The sequence below is a fragment of the Larimichthys crocea genome, chromosome IX, assembly GCF_000972845.2.
Source record: "Larimichthys crocea isolate SSNF chromosome IX, L_crocea_2.0, whole genome shotgun sequence".
NCBI lineage: Eukaryota > Metazoa > Chordata > Actinopteri > Sciaenidae > Larimichthys > Larimichthys crocea.
The window spans coordinates 2,098,971-2,118,264 of record NC_040019.1 but is presented as its reverse complement, the minus strand read 5'-3'; the positions used below and the strand labels follow the sequence as shown (position 1 = coordinate 2,118,264).

Genomic DNA, 19,294 nt, shown 5'->3' with positions numbered 1-19,294 from the left:
TGCTAAGAATAAGACTTGTTCTTTGTTCTGTGGTCGAGATTGATCAACAAACTTTCCTAACACTTCATACTTGAATACTCCCTACAGCCATATAAAATGTGTTCATCCATTAATCCAATCAGCTGAGTGTCACAAAATATGGCTTGTTTATTGCAACTGTCTCACCTTCATCTATCAAAGTCAACCACTAGATATCACTTTAATTGAAGCGGGTTCATCTGCGACGTGGAGCCACTTTGTCCTGTCACATTAGTGCAAAAGTGATTAATCACATTAATGACCGCTTACCTGGAAATGACACACACATGCACCCTGTGCTAATTCTTTAAATTGCACCTGTGCTTTTCTGTCACGTCAAAATGAATGCTGGGAAAATAAGTCTGTTGCGTTTTTTTTTTTCCAAAACATGAACTCACGGTGGTGAAGAAAGAAGAAGAGACGAAACAAGAACAATGGCATCCATTCACAGTCAGTTATTCTAGATTTGAATGAATGCATTGATCAAAAGGTTTGAAACACCTGTTGAACCAACCGACGGAACTGTAAGAGTATACAAACATATTTCTACTCTCCACTTCCTGTATCAGGATTGCAGAGTAGCTGGAGCTGATTCAATCTGGCATTGGGCGAGAGGACGAGTCGCCAGTTTTCCACAGGGCTGACTCATGGAGACAAAGAACCACACTCACATTCTCACCGACAATATTGGCAATTCAGAGTCGATCAACCATTTGACCTATTATGCATGGATGTACCCAAGAAGAACTCACACTTCAGTGTGTGTTTGTGACTTGGACTTGTGGAAATGAGGCATTGTTGTCATGTAAGCCTAACGATGCAGAAGAAAAATTAGACTCTTCTTTGGAAAAATAAACCACAGCGGCGTAACTGTGTAATACAGCAAGACATCAAACAGAGATCTGTTTATTCAACTGTGCACGGATCACTGAAGTCAATTCTTGAACAGGCCAAAATAAATATTTCATTAACCTTTGAGTCACTTTTGTTGGCTGGATTCTTTTTTGTTGACAAGGTTCAACTTTATTTAGTGATAAAATATGAGACCGTGGTGACTGAGTGATTAATACAGACTGCTAATCCCGAAGCAGATCCGTTATGTTTTAGGTAGAAAGTTGACTGTTTCTCGCGGGTCGTCTCATCATGCAGTTTCCATGCATGCAAGTGTCTGTGAACTCTAAATTGGGATCTGCTCCGAAGGTGTGTTTAGATTTGACAGTTTATGTCGGTACAGCAGACATTTAAAATACTGCTGCAGGTATTAAATAAGCTTATGTTGGATTAACATGTGAGGTTCCTGTTCCTGTTATACAGCTGTGCCATTCACATACATACGTGCCCGGCCCACATGGATTTATAAGAGTACAAAAACGCCTTTGCAGTGGTGAAACATTCAGACGACAACAGAACTTTTTATATAAAACATTATATTGCAAACCGAGACCTGAAACTGAAACCTGGCTGTTTCTATTCCCAGTGTACACAGAGACATTTGGCTTTTAGTTAATGCATACATTATTTAAGATAGGATTTTAAACTGTTGTAATTTTTGTGAAGCCTTTTTGAAGCACTTTACTTTCTCCATTTGTGTCGATTTATGCCTCGTCCTGCAAGTGCAAGTGTCAAATTACTCAAATATCTAACGCACCATATTGAACCACTGTCCATATATACTGAAATAAACATAAAATTGTCTTGTTTATCAGCCCAAACATATGTAAAATACACTGTATCTGTAGATCCGGATTGCAGATCACATATTTATCTACAGTACCAAACGGAAACATACTGCGATGGAAAATTCGTGCAGTGGAGTGCTTCATCTATCAAACACTCAAACTATGTGACAAGCTGCACTGATAAAAAAAAACTCCCTTTGAGACATGCCATTGTGCCTTTCACGTAAAATGTCTAACTTTCTCAGCCTGTAATTCTGGAATTTGTCACATGAGCGTGACTTTGTTTGCGGTGTCCTGTCAACAGTTTTCCACACGTCTGTCATCGTGACAGTGTACAGGTTTTTTTTGTTGTGCTGCAGGAATTTTTTACAGCAATACTGCGGGTTACTGATCACTGTGGTCATATTGCAAGCAAAGCTGAGCGGCGGAGCTATCATCAGGTCTCGCACAAGCTCAGCTGCAAGGTGTATTGTATGTGACATAGGCATCTCAGGCATGAGCCGTAGGCCAGGTCTTCTTCTGAAGCCTATGTCCTATCTTTAACTAATGAAAATGACATACACAGACACGCAAGAAGTAAACAGACACCATTATTTGAATTTGAAGGTGTCTATTTACTTCTTGCATGTCTGTGTATGTATGATTTTGGAATGCAGGCACACATTGGGGTGAGGTCTATTAAGCCGTGAAGCATACCAATGTCAAGCATGTTGACAAGTATATCAGATAAGGCATTAGTATACCATAGACTGAACATAAATAAAACAATCGATTAATTGCTACATGAGATTTTGACACACGACACAAAGGCTGAGCAACTGGTGTTAATGGGTTGTGATGCTGTCTGTTGGCACTGGTGCATATACGTTCACGACCGACACACCACTATGATTTATTACCTCAGTAAACAGTTATCTAACACGTTTATGGCCTTATTTGCTTAGTTTCCAGTCTTCTTCCTTACAGCCTCATGTTCATTTTGTGAATTATGGTGTTGTTTAGAGTAAAATAGACAATAAAGCAGAGTATGCCACCTTGTGATTGGCAGGCCCGCCTCGTACAACCAGGCTCACGAAACTGAATGCTGATCAAACATGAATCAAGATTCTGTTACTGCTTTGACTGCTTCTTTCATCAAATGTTTTGGGAAAGATGTTTTGGTTTAATGGTGAAATGAATATGTTCACGACTAGACAGGCTGACATTTCTTTAAAAAAAACTGCTCTAACAGTACGTCCAATCACCTCATTCAATAACTTCTGGCTCTGAAAGACCAACATGGCAACATCCATAACGCTATCCGATGTCGCGGTAGGTTTTAAACTTGGCGTGAAAGCATTGCAGGAATGTGTATCACGTCGCTCGAATGTGCACGCATGTGTGTTAAAAACACAAGATAGAACAAGGAAAAGCGTCTCTTAAAAAAAATAAACCTCTACAACTTCAGGCAAGATTTAAACAGTATAAGAATCTCGGAGATTTGTTGTGTTTGTTTCAATAAAGAAAGAAAGAAAGAAAGAAAGAAAGAAAGAAAGAAACAATGGACTCATACTCTGGTGCCTGGCTGTGGCTAATGCACAATCAAGACATTTTTAGAAGTGTGAGACTGCCCGGCAGTGTGTGACTTACACTTGCTGCCACTCACAGCTAAAGAGGGGTGTAACAAGTTCAACTAGCCCCGAATCATCTAACTGAATGTGACACTGTGAAAGGAAACCCAGCAGGATAATCAGGGTAATCACCTACAGTAGGCCTACTCAAACACTGTGTATTGCGTCTAGTTGCGAGGTATTTCGTGACATGTTATTGTTGTTGCAGCTTGGAACCGAAATGTGTTTTTTTTACGCCCTTCGTTGCAACACGATCGCCCTGTCGCATTGTGACACGGCGGCTGGAATAATGCGTGATGGAAATGGGTTTTATATGGAATGAGGATGTGAAGACAATGTGCCTTTTTCTCATTTAGCGCATGGGTCCAACTGTGCCGGCGGTTACTGAAGGGGAAGGGTTCGTTCCATGATTTGGTGCGAAGGACAGATGTTTGTTTGGATAAGGATTTATTCGAGGGCTTGTGCATCATTACTCATGTCAGTCAGGTAGATCTTAATAGAATTTGGTCGACACACTGGAGAGAAGCATGTCTGGGAATCTGATTAGTTTCATTGAACATTTGCACTGAATTGATGGAGGCGCATTAAAACATTTTGTGTTTTACGGTACTCCGACCTCTTTTAATCTACAAGAGGTTTTCATGTGTGACTTCCTGGAAATGCTGCTCAGTGATTAAAATGTTGAAGGTTCGTTGCTTCGCCACACAGGGGAGCTGTGGCTCAAGCTTTAATATTACAGCTCCTGCACTGAAATGCCTTTGTGACGTGACATAAAGATTAGGCTGAATATGGCATATAATATTCTATATGTTTAATCTCAAAGGAAAACCTGCTGCCCGTTGTTCTTTTGCATTAAATCGTCTGCCCTGTTTTGTTGCAACAAGTTGGTTCGCAACAAACAACCGTGTCAACCATGCAAAGGGTTTTTAATACTCTTGTAGTTCATGTTGCTGATTTTATTTTCCGGTCATAGATAACATTTTTCATTTCTGCTTTGTGTTTCTACCCCAGCATCTATAGAAGACTGACTCCAATGCATAGGAAATGAAGAGTGAATTTGGATTTCCTCTGTGGTTATGCTTTTTTTTTTTTTTTCTCAGATCAACAGACCTTGTAATATTTGTAATGGGACTTTTTTTGAAAAGATGTTTGAACCTCGCTTTTGTTCCATCTGTAAAAAGCAGAACGCTGAATCCTGCTGCACGCTCTGCTTCCTGCTCTGCAACTCAACAGGAAGGTAAATTAGAATTTCAGAGACAAATGGTTAGATTGACACTGGATGTGTTTGGTGAACTGCTGCAAAGGTCATGCCAAAGAGGGACTCCAAATGTCAAACACCAGTCTCTGAAGTTTAAGCCTTTGTAAGATCTGATGGATTGATATTCTTTCCAGACTCCAAAAATGTCATTACTGATATTTTGATGCAGAATACGCGCTTGCTTCTCCGATAATGGTAATTTAGAACCGATGGATGTTTGTGGAAGATATTAGTTTGGTGATATGAACTTCTGATGTTGTATAAAGTGTGTGCTTTGTTGTGTAATGCTCGTGGGAGTGTTATTTTGAGCAAATACCCCTGACCTTTTTTTGCCCTTAGCGCCCTTTCAAGCCAAGATCGAATTTCTAACAGTGATAACCACCTGAGGCACTATAAATCAAAAGGGGCATATACACAGTTTGGAGGGCATTTATTATGTAGCAAATGTCACTATTTGCATGCTGCTCTGAGGCTTCAGCTTTTTAGTTTTTGCACTTGAACACTATACCAACACTTCTTTGTTTTCAAGGATATATATGAATAAGCAAAGTGTGTGGGTGCAGGAGAAGAAATGCAACCGCTGTGCAACAGGAGCATGACGGGAGTCAAGAGGAGCGAGCAGGTTTGGAAGACGCGTGTGCTGTTAGAGTAAAAGATCTCGGTAAATTGTTTTGTACAGGCTGAGTGAACGTCTCTGCCCGAAAACGTTCAAGTTTCATTTATTTTAAGCCCACACAAAAAAAAATTGGATTTCATTTTAATTAGACAAACGAGAAAATCGGGTGCAAATTAGTGCAGCCTGTGCATTTCAGACCTTCATTTCCAGCGTCTCTGAGGGAGAAGGGAGTGGAAGAAGGTGGTGGGGGGGTGAGGCTGCAGCATACTTTGCTGTCTGCCACTCTGCTTTTTGTGATGCTGCCCATGGGGTGGTGGCAAAGTTGGAAACGCTCACATCTTCGACACGCTGTGCCTTTAAGAAGATCATGAAATGCCCCATAGACAGTGATTATGGAAGGATCTGACGACGGCGGAGCAGAGTTCCCCGCGGCCTTCAGTTGTCCTGGATAGAACTGTCAGATTGGGTCTTCTTGGAATTTGTAGAGACAGATTAATATGTCGATCTTGACAAGCCATGCCACGCGATGGCATGGTTTAAGATGCTCTTGGCAATCCAGAAAATCTAAGCAACAGTTGTCAACTATGAAAATATTTCATACTGACAATAAAAGCAAAGTATTCTTATACTTTCATGCTGAGTTAGTTGAGGAGATTGGAGCCAGCTTGACTCTGTACAAGCTGGACTATGACTCAGGTAAAGCAATCAGTCAATCAGTAACAGTCTTTGAGTTTTGTCTTACTTCCTGTCTTGTTTCCTGCCTTTTTTCATTTTGCACCTGCCCCTGATTTGTTTCACCTGTCCCTGATTAGTCATGTCTATTTAGTTCCTGTGTTTCCTCGTCCGTCTGTTTTTGTGTTTTTGTCTCTGTGTCTTCTACCTGGTTTCCCAGTGTGTCCTCCTGTTTCATGGTTCATTTGTATCTGCTCTTTGCTTTTGCCCTTTTCTGTTTTTTTTCCTGGATATCCAGCCGCTTTTGGTTTTTAAAGTTAGTTTTAGTTTACCCACACCTGCCTGCAATTGGGTACTTTCCTGAAACCCCCCATTCCACTGTGACCACATTAGTTAATTAGTTTAATCCTGGAATCTCCTCTGCCTGCCAAACTTAAGCCCCGTTTACACGTACACGGGTATTTTTAAAAACGGAGACATTTCCCTTCGTTTGTATCTTTTACACACAAACAGTGAATTCGCCTCTGAAAACGAATCTTTCTAAAAACTCCGACTACAGTGGAGATTCAGGAAAACTATGCTTTTGCGTTTGCGTGTAAACTGAGATAATACTGAGTTTTAGCCAGCTGTTGCGCCAAAAGTGCGACCAATGTTTACCTTTTGCTATGACGCCCATGGCGTATTTATGCAGATTGATTGATTAATTTGAAAAAGATGCTTTGTGCACGATGTTATTTTGGAAAACGGAGGGAGGGAAATTCGTTCGTTCGTTTCTCAACATACATATGTGTAAACGTAGCCTTACTATGACAACAAGGAAATCACTGCTCCCAGCCAAGAAGGTCGTGCACATACGTCTGTACAACCACAACTTATTGTTTTTAAAAGGAGGTTATGCAACTATGTAACTCTTGGCAATATGTTGAATTAGCATATTTTTTAGATTTTAAGCTTGTTCTCTGCACTTGTTGCACATATTCACTTTCATTCATAACATATCATATAGCCTACAGTCATGGTCCAAACTACAGGGGAGCCAGGAGGAGCTTGGCTCCCCTTAATAACACATGGACTCCCCTGAAAGGCTTGGTATAGCTCGCCCAGCGCCTGGTCTGCAGTAAATTACTATACTGTGTGTACCTCACATTTTCTACCACCTATCCTTCCTTTTTAGCGGTTTGATTTCACACAGCGCTGTGAAAACTTAATTATATGCAAATGTGAAAAGAAATGTGGCTCATTGTAAGTGAGAGAAACAGACAGGATCACATCCTCGAGAGTTTTTAATAAGGTAAACATCAGATAACACTTTCAAAAATAGACACTAGTTTTAGACACTATTATCTGATTTTCCAGGTTCCACCTAATCTGTAACATTTTTAATATTTGGTTGATTTATAAAATACGCCAGAGGTGTCATTCTACACTGTTTACTTCTACAAATAAAAGAAACTGCAGTAGAGAAAGGCGATTTAAAGGTTTCTTCCACCTTAGACGGAAATAAACAAGACACCTTTCAAATAACTCTTCGACTTAAACTGTCTTTTTTTTTTATTTCTTTTCTTTTCTGCGTGAGCTGATATATTTGTTTTGTCAGACACGCCGCATGAAGGAAACACTTTTGTGCTTCAAGCTGAAATGAAAAGAGCTCACTGGAGTTAAGTGAAATGAATTCAGAAAACTTGTGCCATATTTTTCTGGGAAACTGTTGAGTGATTACCGATGTGTTATATCTAAAAAAAAAATGATGTTAGTTAAGGTGATATGTGAAACTAAACAATATAGTTGTTAGGCAGGAATAATATCTAGTGCGACATAGCTGTAAAAATAAATTCGACTGCACTTATGCATCTTCATTGGTTGGAATACTGGAAAGTTTGAGCCTCTCCTCCTCCTCCTCCTCCTCCTCCTTCTTCAGCTTTTCTTGCACTTCTCTTTCTAGATGATATCCAATCATTAGCTGGTACATCAGCACACCCACCAATGCGCCCAAGAAGGGGGCACAGATGGGCACAAAAAACCAGTAGGTGTTTGCTCTGCAAGAGAATAAATTGGGAAAAAAAATAAATTGGTGATGCATGGTGTCATTTTACATTTTTTTTAATTCAATTTAGCTACTGTAACAGGCCTGAATAAGATATGAGTGCATATTGGTTCAGGTACACAGATGAAGTATTGCCATTCATAAAGCATGTGAGCCATGTTAATAAGACTTTTTTCATTTTAATATGCTTAATAGGGCACTCCACTAATCTTATAAATGTGGTTCATGTAGTTTGCTTGAATGTTCGTGAGCCTGCAAAAAGATGCTGGAGTTTGAAAGAAGTGAGTGGCTTTGTGGGAAATGTAGTATCCAGTATGTAGAGTTTGACTCTGGGAGCTAAAAAAAATCAGGATATCTGGTTCTTCTGTTGCTTCAATTTTAACCATATTTAAAATATTATCTTTGGTGATCCTCCTGACTTTATAGTGCTATATTAAATATAATAAAACCCTGCAGCACAACTTTAACATTGCATTTAAGATAATGTTTCTTTTGCTCATCACACTTTTTTTTTTTTTATGTGAGTCATCTGAAAGTTAAAGACATTTGCTATATGACTCTGCAAAAGTAGTTTCTTTGTTCAGAAAGGAGGGATATCAGCCATAAAAGCTTTTGTTAGAAATGCAATTTAATGGGTAGGAAGTCATATTTAGTCAAATATTCACTTTAATGTCATTATTTCTCATATGCAGTTATAAAATAAAAGAAGTGTGCTTTGCTATAAGTTTACTTGATTGACAGGTGTCTCAACCAGTTCTCAACTGACTTATCTGGTTAAATAAAGATACAATAAAAAAATCTGCCATGGTGGATGCTTCTCTGCCCTGTGCTCCATCTAGACTTCATCTATACTGAGCAAATTTGAATTTACTGGCTCCAGTGACTGACAAGCAAATGATGAAACTGGCGTCTAATCTTGATTACATCTCCGGGGCCACCTCATGGGTGACGTCACTGTCACCTAACAGTTCAACTGAACAGTAGAGCCGTACTCACGTGAAAACCTCTCCACCCCAGCCTGCAAGAGCGGTGAAGATACGTGGTCCCAGGTCCCTCGCCGGGTTGACAGCATAGCCAGAGTTGAAGCCCATCGACAGGCCGATGGCTAAGACCACAAAGCCTACAGCGAAGGGCTCCAGACCTCTGGGGACTGCATTGTTGTGCGGATCAACTATGGCCAGGATACACACGATCAATGCAGCCGTTCCAATAATCTGAGATACAGCACAGGGAGAATGATCCATCACTGTTTACATTCACCTGATGTGATCCTTAATTCTTTTCATGAAAGAGACAAAATAGTCTGGCCTAAACAATCGAATCTAAAACAGTTTATTTAAATAAATATCTGCATGGAGACGTTAAGAAATCCTGTTAATTACACAAACCTCACTTCCATGAACGTGTTTTGCCCGTGGGATATTATTATCAAAGGTTTAATCACTTTTAAGAAGTTGTGATATTCACAGTGGATTTGTTCTGACAATTGTTTACGAGCTGTCAGACTTCTTCCTCTCTTCTTCATCAGGAAACAACACATCACAGAACTTCCACCGTCCACTGATGTGCTCGTAACATCAGTGGATGGCGGAAGCACCAGGAGGAGAGCTCAGCTGATAGATAGGGTGCCCTCTTCGATCCGCGTGGTTGCATCACTCCAGGTCTGGACTCGCTCTTACATTATATGCGCACAGTAGATATAGTATTAACACACACACAAACACATGCTATAACATGTCAGGATCTGTATGGGGGCTGCGGCTGCAGCGCTGGCTAGTGGCCCCTGCTGGCCAGGTGCAGCACTGCTGATGTAAGAGAGCTGCAAACAGCAACATTGTGTAAGATTTCAACAATAAAATAACAGAGTTGAAATCATTTTCTACACTTGCAATCAGGTCATTCCCACCCTGTGATTGGGTGCTATGCAACTTTGTGCTCCGGTTACGGCACTAAGCCACACCCCCCTAACTATTTGACTGATTTTTGGTGAAGCTGGATGATATTTTATTGAGATTTTTTCTGTTTTCCATCTGATATCCTCCAGCTGCTGTGATTTACAGAGTTTATTCAAGTAAACCTCTGTGCGGGGGGAGTGTTACTGTTGTACCACAGGCGTTTTGGAGCACCAGTAAGAGCTGTTTAGCAACCTAACAGTGCATATTACTGATTGTTGTGAGGTCGGACACAAACTCTGGTCTCCTGCGTTTAAAAATGCATGTGTTTGTTTGACTGATCCACCCTTAGACTTTTCACCCTTGATACTACATCACCTGACATGGATGGCACACCAGATAATGGCACAAGAGTGTCCTCTAGAAACGACAACACAGCTGCGAGCTGCTGTATTTGATGCATTGGGAGTGAGAATGGGATGCTTAGGCATGGCTAACATACAGCTGTTAATGGTTTCTACTGTTTGGGAGACAATCTGAGTCGTGCTATCTTGTTGAAAAAGTAGTTCCAACATGTAATAGCAGGTATTACATGCAAATTGCGGAGGCAAAAGCCTCTCCTAAAAACCTGTTGGAGGAAGTTCTTTCGGAGATGAATACTGTACGTGGAGCCATCAGCAGCAGGATTATCTGCAGTGTCCAGATTTTTGATGCACGGCGCGTAATTTTGCCTTCATTAATTATTTGAATCTTCCAGCACAGACGGGTCTGATTTGACCGTCCTTTTTTTTTTTTTTTTTTTTTGACGCATTACAAGCTGTTCACACACAGACTCTAAGTTTAGACAGTCAGATCAAATGGGTAGTGACACTGGCCTGCTCATTACACTGTCTACTGCTTTTCGAAAGGTTAAAGAGGATAAGAAGAGCTGATGTGATGTTATTGGCCATTAGGTTGGGGCGGCTGTGGCTCCGGAGACAGAGCGGGTCGTCCACTAATCAGAAGATCGGGCGGTTTGATCCCCTCCAGTTTGCATGTTGAAGTCTCCTTGGGCAAGATACTGAACCCCAAATTGCTCCTGAAGGTATGAATGGGTGAATGAGATACGTACTGTAAAGCGCCTGGAGTGGTCGAAGACTAGAAAGGTGCTATATAAGTACAGTTACCATCTAGGTTATTACAGGATGGCCAGATTTCTATATAATACTTATGAGCAATAAATATTTGGGCCTCCAGCAGTGGAGTCACGCAAGTTCTACCTAGTCCTCAACGGACATGACTCAGCCATGCTTTTCAAAAAAAAAGTCAATGCTGTCTATTTAGCTCCACCAGACATGCGTCACTGTGACCTGAAGCGTCTATTTAGGTCTGTGATTGTTTTCCTTTTTTTACTTTAACATGTAAACTCGACTTTTCAGCGACTAGAGGTGAAACAGCTCCAGAAAATCCCCAGTGTTACCTGGTCAAAGAATCCATTAACCATGGTGACGTGTTTGGACGGATATGTGGCAAAAATCCCCGCCGTGGCGTTGGTCCCCACCACGATCAGCTCCCCCTGGTTGAAGTCCCATAATGCATCTGATGGGATAAGGAACAGAGCACATTTTTAAAAATATGATTTATGTATTTTAATAGCAGAGACTCAGCTGATTATTTTAACTACATCCTCCCTCCTCTGCATTCAATTCGAAAGGGTAAAATTGCTCCCGCACTGAATTACAGCTTTCAAACCAAATAATATCATTCATTCATTTTTCCGTAACTGCTCGTCCTTATCAGAGTCACGGCAAATAACATCACCTAAGATTACTGCAGATGTTAGGTTAAACCGGTCCAATGATCGCGCTGACAGCTACAAACAGTAACAACACGGGACAGTTTCTTACTTTCTGCACGGTCATATAGCTGCAGTCAGCACTGAAGGGGGGCGAGGACGGACAAACACACAAACATGTGGGACAACAGCAACGACATACACATGGTTCCATAGCACACATGAATGCGAGTATGAGCACTAATGAGAGACAAAGAACAGACTCTATTTAATGAGCATAGATCCACCACATGCTGAAGGGTTTTTACTGGCACGTGGTTGTAAAGATGGAACTGTTGGTCGGTCAGTCCGGACTGAAATATCTCAGATCAGATAGATTTATATGAAATGTGGTGCAGATATTCATGATTTTTTCAAATCTATGCTTGTTCTTCTTGTTCTTACTCCTCTTCTTTTTCTGAAGATTTATTTTGTAGATTATCCCCCCCCCCCTTAAGTTTAGTGACTTTTTGCATAATTTAATTAATGCTAACTACTTCTATTGTGTTACTTAATTTAGAACAGGAACTGCATATTATGGCACACCTTCCCAATGTGATGTAAAGTGATAATTAAGTCTGTCGAAGTGTGTTGATGTCAAGTTTATAGTTAACGCTAGGAGTAACCGACATTATCATTATTATAATTAATAATAATATTATAGTAGTAGAAAAAGTAGTGTTGGGGACATGTTATGCCTTTTGTGCTATTAGATAGTGCCAGTGGAAGATAGAGCCAGCAAGATGACAGGAAACTAGTACAAGAGAGGTCCCCGGTTAGACCCTGAAACGGGGACAACATGATCAGCGTCACAGGGGTGTCCAAACTTTTAGCAACATGTCTCAACAACTGTTGGACTGTTTGAACTCGTCCAGTCCAGCAAAAGTAATAGAATAAACATCAGCCTCAGCTGGTGATGACATGTCGACGTTGACGTCGCCTCACAGAGCTGTTTGTCTGTCAACTGTCTCCTAAAAAAACAGAGAATATCTTACAATAACTACATTTTATCCACTTCTTGGGAGTAACATTTGATTAATAAAGCAAGAATGGCAGTTATTTTCCTGCCTTCATGATTCTCTGATCAAGATGAAGTGTTGGTGTATTAATTGATCCCTTGTGGAAGACATTAGGTAGAAAGGAGGAAGCCACGAGGCAAATTACTCAAGAGCTGCAAAAAATAAAAAAAAGGTGCAAATGAAGATGTTCATTCTTTCACTGACACATTGCCCAGAGCAAACAAGTATCCAGTTTTGTTGTTACTGCCACATTGTTAGCACCGAGCAGCTGCATGCTGAAGAAAATCAAAGCTTGGAAATCAGCATAAACTGTTGGGCGTACCACTCAAGAGATGGATTTGTCAAAGCATTAGAGGTGCTTATTAAACATTTTTATTTAGCTGAATATTCATCTTCAGTTTTTCACGTACCAAAATACAAGGCGAATATAATCGCTGCACCCACGAAGGCTCCGAGAGTCTGGAAGAAAAAGAACAACGGGAACTTCCTCCAAGGCTCTCTTCCAAGTAAACACAGCGTGAAGGTCACCGCCGGGTTCAGATGACCACCTGAAGATGAGAAAAATATGGAAACCGTGGTATATTTTTATACATGTATCTCTGATCAAACCCTGTGCGATCCGCCCGGCGAAAAAACAAACACATGGAGGCTGCTTTATCTCAAGTGCATGCAGTATAGCCCCCCCCCCCGCTTTCCTCAGTGAGCCAGAGGAAACAGCTCTAAGCCTACTGTGTATTCAGTAATTGCGGTCTCCGTAAAGTCCTGTTAGGATGGAAGGTCTCTGTGACACAAATTAAATTGGCGGGATGAAAAGATTCAGAAAAGTATCCTTTTTTCTAACCTTGAAGCAGGAAATAACCGCTCTGATGGCACACTCATCTGGGTGCCTCGCTTGTATTCACACCTTAATCGTGTCAGGGTGGGAGCTATCTAATTATAAGGGCTTATTTTCTCGGCTGCAAAGTGTATTAGAGGGGGGACAGCCTCATTATAAAAGCACTGAAGAAGTGAGCATGAGTGAACTGCGGAGAAACCCTTTGTAGAGTTGCTGCTTTTGACAGACGAAATAGTGGGATTGAGGACTGACTCGCTCGCTTTTCCTTTCAATTACAGACCACGTAGTTCTGAAGCTAAGGGGGTAAGTGACCTCCTCCACATGTGTGCGTCGCTTTTGAACTTTGCATTCCTCCGTCCACCCACTTCTTCTTCTCCTTCCTGTTCTGCTTCCTGGCCGTCATTCGTCAGGCAAACACATCAGCGTGGTAAAAAAAAATAAAAAAACTGCACTCCAGATAACTGCCAGTTTACCTTTCGCTGATATTTAGTGTCTGTCAAGCCATCAATAATAATGACTCCCTGTTATGTTGATGGAAGTTGAGGGGGGGGAGGAGGAAAGAAAGAGCTGAGTCTTGTGGAAACACTCTTTGAATGACAGCTACTTCATGACAGTGATGCAAATGACTGCAGCTCAACAAAACATCTCAAAAACATCTTATTTCCTCCTTTTTTACTAAATTACCCCTTTTTTGTTGACACTGGCTTCACTTCCACATCGTTAGTGCTGATGTTTGGATAAAAATATGATAATAACAATTGCAAAATTAACATTTCTTCCCTTTTTAAACATGTTTTCTTTCCTTCTCACCTTATTAAAACCCAATAGGAATCGAAGTGGTTGTTTTTTTCTATGCTATATGAGCCTATGTAAGAAAAATCTATAGCATATTTCTATTGATTGTTGACTCCGCAGAGCTCTGCCTCTATTCGGAGGTTCGTCCAGACAGAGAGTGAATATTTGCCTTTTCGTCATTCGGACAAATTTCAGCACAAAGTGCGGACTTTAGTTGTAAGTTAAGATAGCTAGCAGCAGATGCATCATCCGTGCCTGTGGGAGTGTGTTCGTGTTCGGCTCAGCCTCGGACTGAACTCAGAAACTCAGCACAAACTTCTTCTTTCTGTTATATCCCTCCAGTCTCTCGTCCTCTTTTTCCTCCCAATCTTTGTACATTTATGAAATAGTTTCATAAAAACTCTGAGATATACAGGACTCGCTCAGGTTGCCACATTTTTTTAATTTGCGTCATTGCATTGACTTTCAATGCTATCACACACTAAGATTCACCCCACGCTCTGTCTGCACCCTAGACCTGTTATGAACAAATATATGTCCAACAAAAGAAAACCAAGATATATTTATTTAGGATTGGGAGAGGTAGTCTTGCATAAAAACAACACAATCGCAGAAGTTATACACCTACAGATCCCAAACATAGTCAATATGTCAGTAAGTCGTCTCTGGACAGACGACACTGTCGAGCAGGTTCAGATGAACAACAACAACGTACATCCGTCTTGGCTTCCTATCAAGTTCAGGGTTCATTTTAAGGTTCTTGTTCTCACATATAGAGCTCTGCATTGTCAGGCACCGGGATACAACTCGGACCTGCTCCATCTTTATATCACCAGTACATCGTTCAGGTCTTCCGACCAGAGCTTACTGGTTGTCCTTCGTACTTGACTAATAAAACTAAAGGAGATCGTGCCTTTGAAATGGTGCTCCGACTCTGGGGAACGCTCTCCCTGCAGACTTATATTCTGCATTACTGTTGATGTCGTTAAAAAGCAGCTGAAGATCTATTTTTTTATTCAAAGTGGCCTTTGTCTCACCTCGTGCTATCCAGCATTTTCATGTTCTGTTGTTTGCTTCTTTTTCTTGTTCTGTCATTTCGTTTTTAATAATTTGCTCTTGCAGAAGTTCCGTGACCTTGCTCTGTGAAAGGTGCTATTCTGAATAAACTTCATTATAATTATCATTATTTTTAAAGGACTTCTAAAACACAAGTTCAAAACGGTGCTCATGAGCAATTAGCATAAAGTTGAGTCATGAAGTATCAAGGTGATGAATAAGTTGTATTAGCTGTTGAAAAGGGGCATGGGGCCTGCAAGAACATTATAATGGAGAAGATTAATAATGAAACTGCGTGCAGAATGTCCTCACCTGAGATCTGTCCACTCACGACGATGCCCAAAGTTGCGGCGAAACCAAAAGCAAAGTTGACGGTGAGGAACGTGCCGTGAGATCCTCTGCTCAGCACGAACTGTGCCACCGCACCACAACCAAACATCTGGACGGAGAACGAGAAGAACTTTAGCTTTCTACCTGTTATTTCTTTTTAACGTTCCCCAAAGAAAAATCAGTCTGGTTGGAGTCGAGCAAAAAAACAACAACAAACAACCCAGAGATGAAGTTATTTTCGTGGACAGACAGTAGAAGAAAAGCTTCAAACAGAATAACAAAGCTCTACAGTGGCTTGACCTCGAGTCAGACGTCTAGCTGAGTTTTGCTTTTTCGTCATATCCAGGGTGTGTCTCCCTGACCTCGGAGGTCATGTGTATGTTTTGGTGGACTTTGTGTGAAACTATTGATGCCGACAACAGTCTGACCCCACCTGCAGAGTCTCCCACCACGGAAGGCCATCCCAGACCACCGAGGGGACCTGATTGCCAGCAGAGTGAAAGGTCTCCTGGTATTAACAGATCAGTCACAGCTGGGGAGCAGAATAACAAATGGCCCGGCGTTTCACCGTTTGGTGCCCTCGCCTCATATTTTTGTTGTCTGTGGGTACCCATGAGAAACAGACGGACTCCAGGTTGTTTTTGCACTTGGCTAAAAGAGATTCTGTTTTAATTTGAGAAAATCTCAAGACATCCTGGTTTGTTGGATGAGGTGTCAGCGGGAACTGCAGATGCTGCCTTATTAGCAGAGAATATGGATATAAAACAAAGTGTAATTTAAGATGAAGGGAGGAAATAAAACAGGAGATAATTGATGGCAGGTGCCTCTACCCTGAAGTTCTTATGAAAAATGATTATTTAAATAAATTATGCAGTGTTTCTTTTCTTCACACACTTCTAAGAAAGCAGCAATTTAATGAGAAGAGAGCAGCCACAGTTGCCTCTAACAACCTAAGGACCGAACAAAAGCCAAATTATTCAGTTTTTCTGTCATCAGATAACTAAACTCAGACATGGTAGCACCTTCACCTCTTTCTCTACAACAAGAAGGATCCGGAACCCCTTGGGGTATTTTCTAAAGATCACTTTCTCTTTCCTCGTGTTGAACTGAAAAGCTGCTGGAAGGCTTCAGGATAGGAATCTTGGAACTTGTTCACCATTTATTGTGATGAAAAAGTGTAGCTAGAATTTCTTTTCTCACCATGTTGCATCTTTAATTATTGGTTGGATTCATTGATGGCTTTCACATTATGCATGTATACAGAATGTATGTTTTACTTTCCATAATAAGCAGGTCATCATACATGCGGACATTTAGTTAAGAATGATTCTGTGGTTGTTGGTAGTGGTGCTTCTCTCAGGTGTCTATAAATACAAAGGTACAAACATCCAGAGTAAATGGGGAAAGCAACAGAAGCAAATTGTTATGCTAACCATGCGTCTATTTTCAAATTCTTATTTAAAGGTACTTTTAATCCCCCCCTCATTCCCTAAATACCGCAGTACAAAAACACAGTTTACGGCTTAAATGTAATTGAATTGTAGCACATAATAATCTGAGGGAAATCCTCTATGTTAAAGTTTAAATTGAGTTATTAACTAGTTTGTGCAAGTTATGGTAAACATCATTTCTATTATCCTCTTCCCCTTGAACAGAATGATCCGCTGAGCAGCCCGCAGGAGGGATGCAGAAAATACTCTTTACTCACCACCAGAATCAGGGTTCCCAGGCACTCTGCCAGGGCCTGGCGGAGGAGCACATGTCGGATCTGGAAGGTCTCTGCCAGTTTCTCCGAAATGTCTTTTTGTTTTCCCATGACGCAGTTATTATAAGATTATCGTGAGGTAGGCTTTGTGGTCTAACAACGAATGTGAGGCTAGTGCATCAGCTTTTAGGGGTCTCCTCAGGATCCCTGCCTTTGAAAAAACAAGAAGACGAGCAGAGAGGAGGGGGGGGGGGGGCTCTTTTGGACTGCCTGCCACTCCTAACATATTTCCACCCATCTCTTTTTCACAGTTTGTGTGGCTGCTGAACTCATGCACTGACTTTCTCTCTGAATTTCTCTCTCTCTCTCTGTAGCTCAGCCAAATATGAAAAACAAAGCCATAAAGTTGCATATTTAGTCTGGAAGCTAACTGATGGGTGTTTTTTCTGAGTTTTTCGCCCTAGTTTAAAATTACACAAACCTCCAATTAAAATATGAGTCTCTCAGTGCATAATTGTGTACATTTATCAGGCAAAGGACTTCATCCTGAGGGACACGAGATGACGAAAACGCTTTCCCGAACCAATCCCTCTTCACAAGCCCTTCACGAGTCACAGTCACACCTGTGGAGGACCCTCCTTGTTAAGGGGGAATGTATAAATAAACAGGTAAACTGTGGGATGCACACAGCTCTCTCTACCAGAAAATATACATCACCGTGGATACTGATGGATGCAGCACTCACCAGGCTGTTAGAGCCAGATTCTGTAAATGCGTTCGTTCCCTCTCTGCCGTCTTAGATTTGCTTAAAACAGAAGGATTAAGAACCAGTATGGGTTTGGATTATTGTGCTGCTCATAATACAATAAAAAGTGAGATAAAAGGCAGAATCCAGTTTCTTGGACTGGACAAGAAAGACGTGCATGCGTTCTGTGTACTGATGCCTGCTAATCTCCTCAAAACAATGAGCATGTGCTATACTTAACTACACATAAGCAGAGTTCTTCCACAGTTTTTCTGCATACCCTTTTCATAAGTGGCACTGCTACGTCCAGCCCTCTTGGCATATTTCTCACCTTTCTCACTTGAGGCGATTTTCAGCATCGGTTAGGGCTGAAGAGTACAAGTTTAATGAAACTAGGTCGAAACCTAGTATATGGTTGGGGCCGTGTATGTGCCAATTTAAATTCTTGTGGCATGGTTAAGCTACATTTGAGTCCGAAAATGTTACAAATGCTGCTCGCGAGGAACAATACTTTCCCGCTCATATCTCCTGACGTTTGAAAGACAGCCAAGAACAGCAAAACAGATTTGGAATGAGTTGAAACCGTGTGTAAAGGCCTCCCCGAGGACTGTCTGCACCTCACCGCAGAGCCTCCTGAGTACCTAATTGAGGACTGTCTGCACTTTGCTGGAAAACCTCCCGAGGACCTAATTGAGGACTGTCCTCACCTCGTTGCGAAACCTCACGAGGACATAATTGAGGACTGTCCACGACTATTCATTTAAAAAAAAAAAAAAGCAACGGCCAGTGGGGAAACTCCAGCATTCGACCGACCAACGGTGGAACTTCATCACTCACTTAGTGAGTCAGGAATAGATTTTTCAGCCAAAAATGAAACAAATCTGGAGCAATGGAGCTCGGAAGAGAAGTGAGCTCACCAGACCTCTGTAGTCTGCTCGTCATGTCTGCTTGAGATCTCCTAACTGTGTGCTCTCGAGTGGCTTTTAATGTCTGGAAAAAAATGATATATATGCAATAAAAAAACACAATATCACTGGTTCTGCTGTGCCGCACAGTTTATATAGTGCTCACCTGGCACATATTTCTAAATAAACCTGTGTTTATATTAACACAAGCTAAGCAACATACAGGGATCTATGTATATTCTGCTGTGTACCGTGTGCTGTGATGGGAATTCGGAGCCAACGAGGGCTGGATGTTGGTGGTT

At 41.2% G+C, this 19,294-nt stretch overlaps 1 protein-coding gene across 1 annotated transcript; it reads right to left on the bottom strand.

Annotated features, from left to right (window-relative positions):
• Positions 1-7,128: 7,128 nt before the first annotated feature.
• On the bottom strand, positions 7,129-17,499 carry LOC104926511 (aquaporin-3). The gene is made up of 6 exons (XM_019278382.2): positions 17,346-17,499; positions 15,620-15,746; positions 13,032-13,169; positions 11,249-11,367; positions 8,894-9,111; positions 7,129-7,889 (listed from the first exon to the last, which is right to left on the bottom strand). The coding sequence occupies exons 1-6, from the start codon at positions 17,451-17,453 to the stop codon at positions 7,697-7,699; spliced, it is 903 nt and encodes a 300-aa protein (XP_019133927.2). The 5' UTR covers positions 17,454-17,499; the 3' UTR covers positions 7,129-7,696.
• Between the last annotated feature and the right edge of the window lie 1,795 nt (positions 17,500-19,294).

What these genes read in the sequence shown, in the direction of transcription:
- LOC104926511 (XM_019278382.2), bottom strand. Translation starts at nt 17,453, where the DNA reads ATGGGAAAACAAAAAGACATTTCGGAGAAACTGGCAGAGACCTTCCAG. An exon ending in TGGGAACCCTGATTCTGGTG is followed by an intron (nt 15,747 to 17,345) that starts GTGAGTAAAGAG and finishes TTCTCCGTCCAG; the next exon opens with ATGTTTGGTTGTGGTGCGGT. An exon ending in CGTGAGTGGACAGATCTCAG is followed by an intron (nt 13,170 to 15,619) that starts GTGAGGACATTC and finishes TCTCATCTTCAG; the next exon opens with GTGGTCATCTGAACCCGGCG.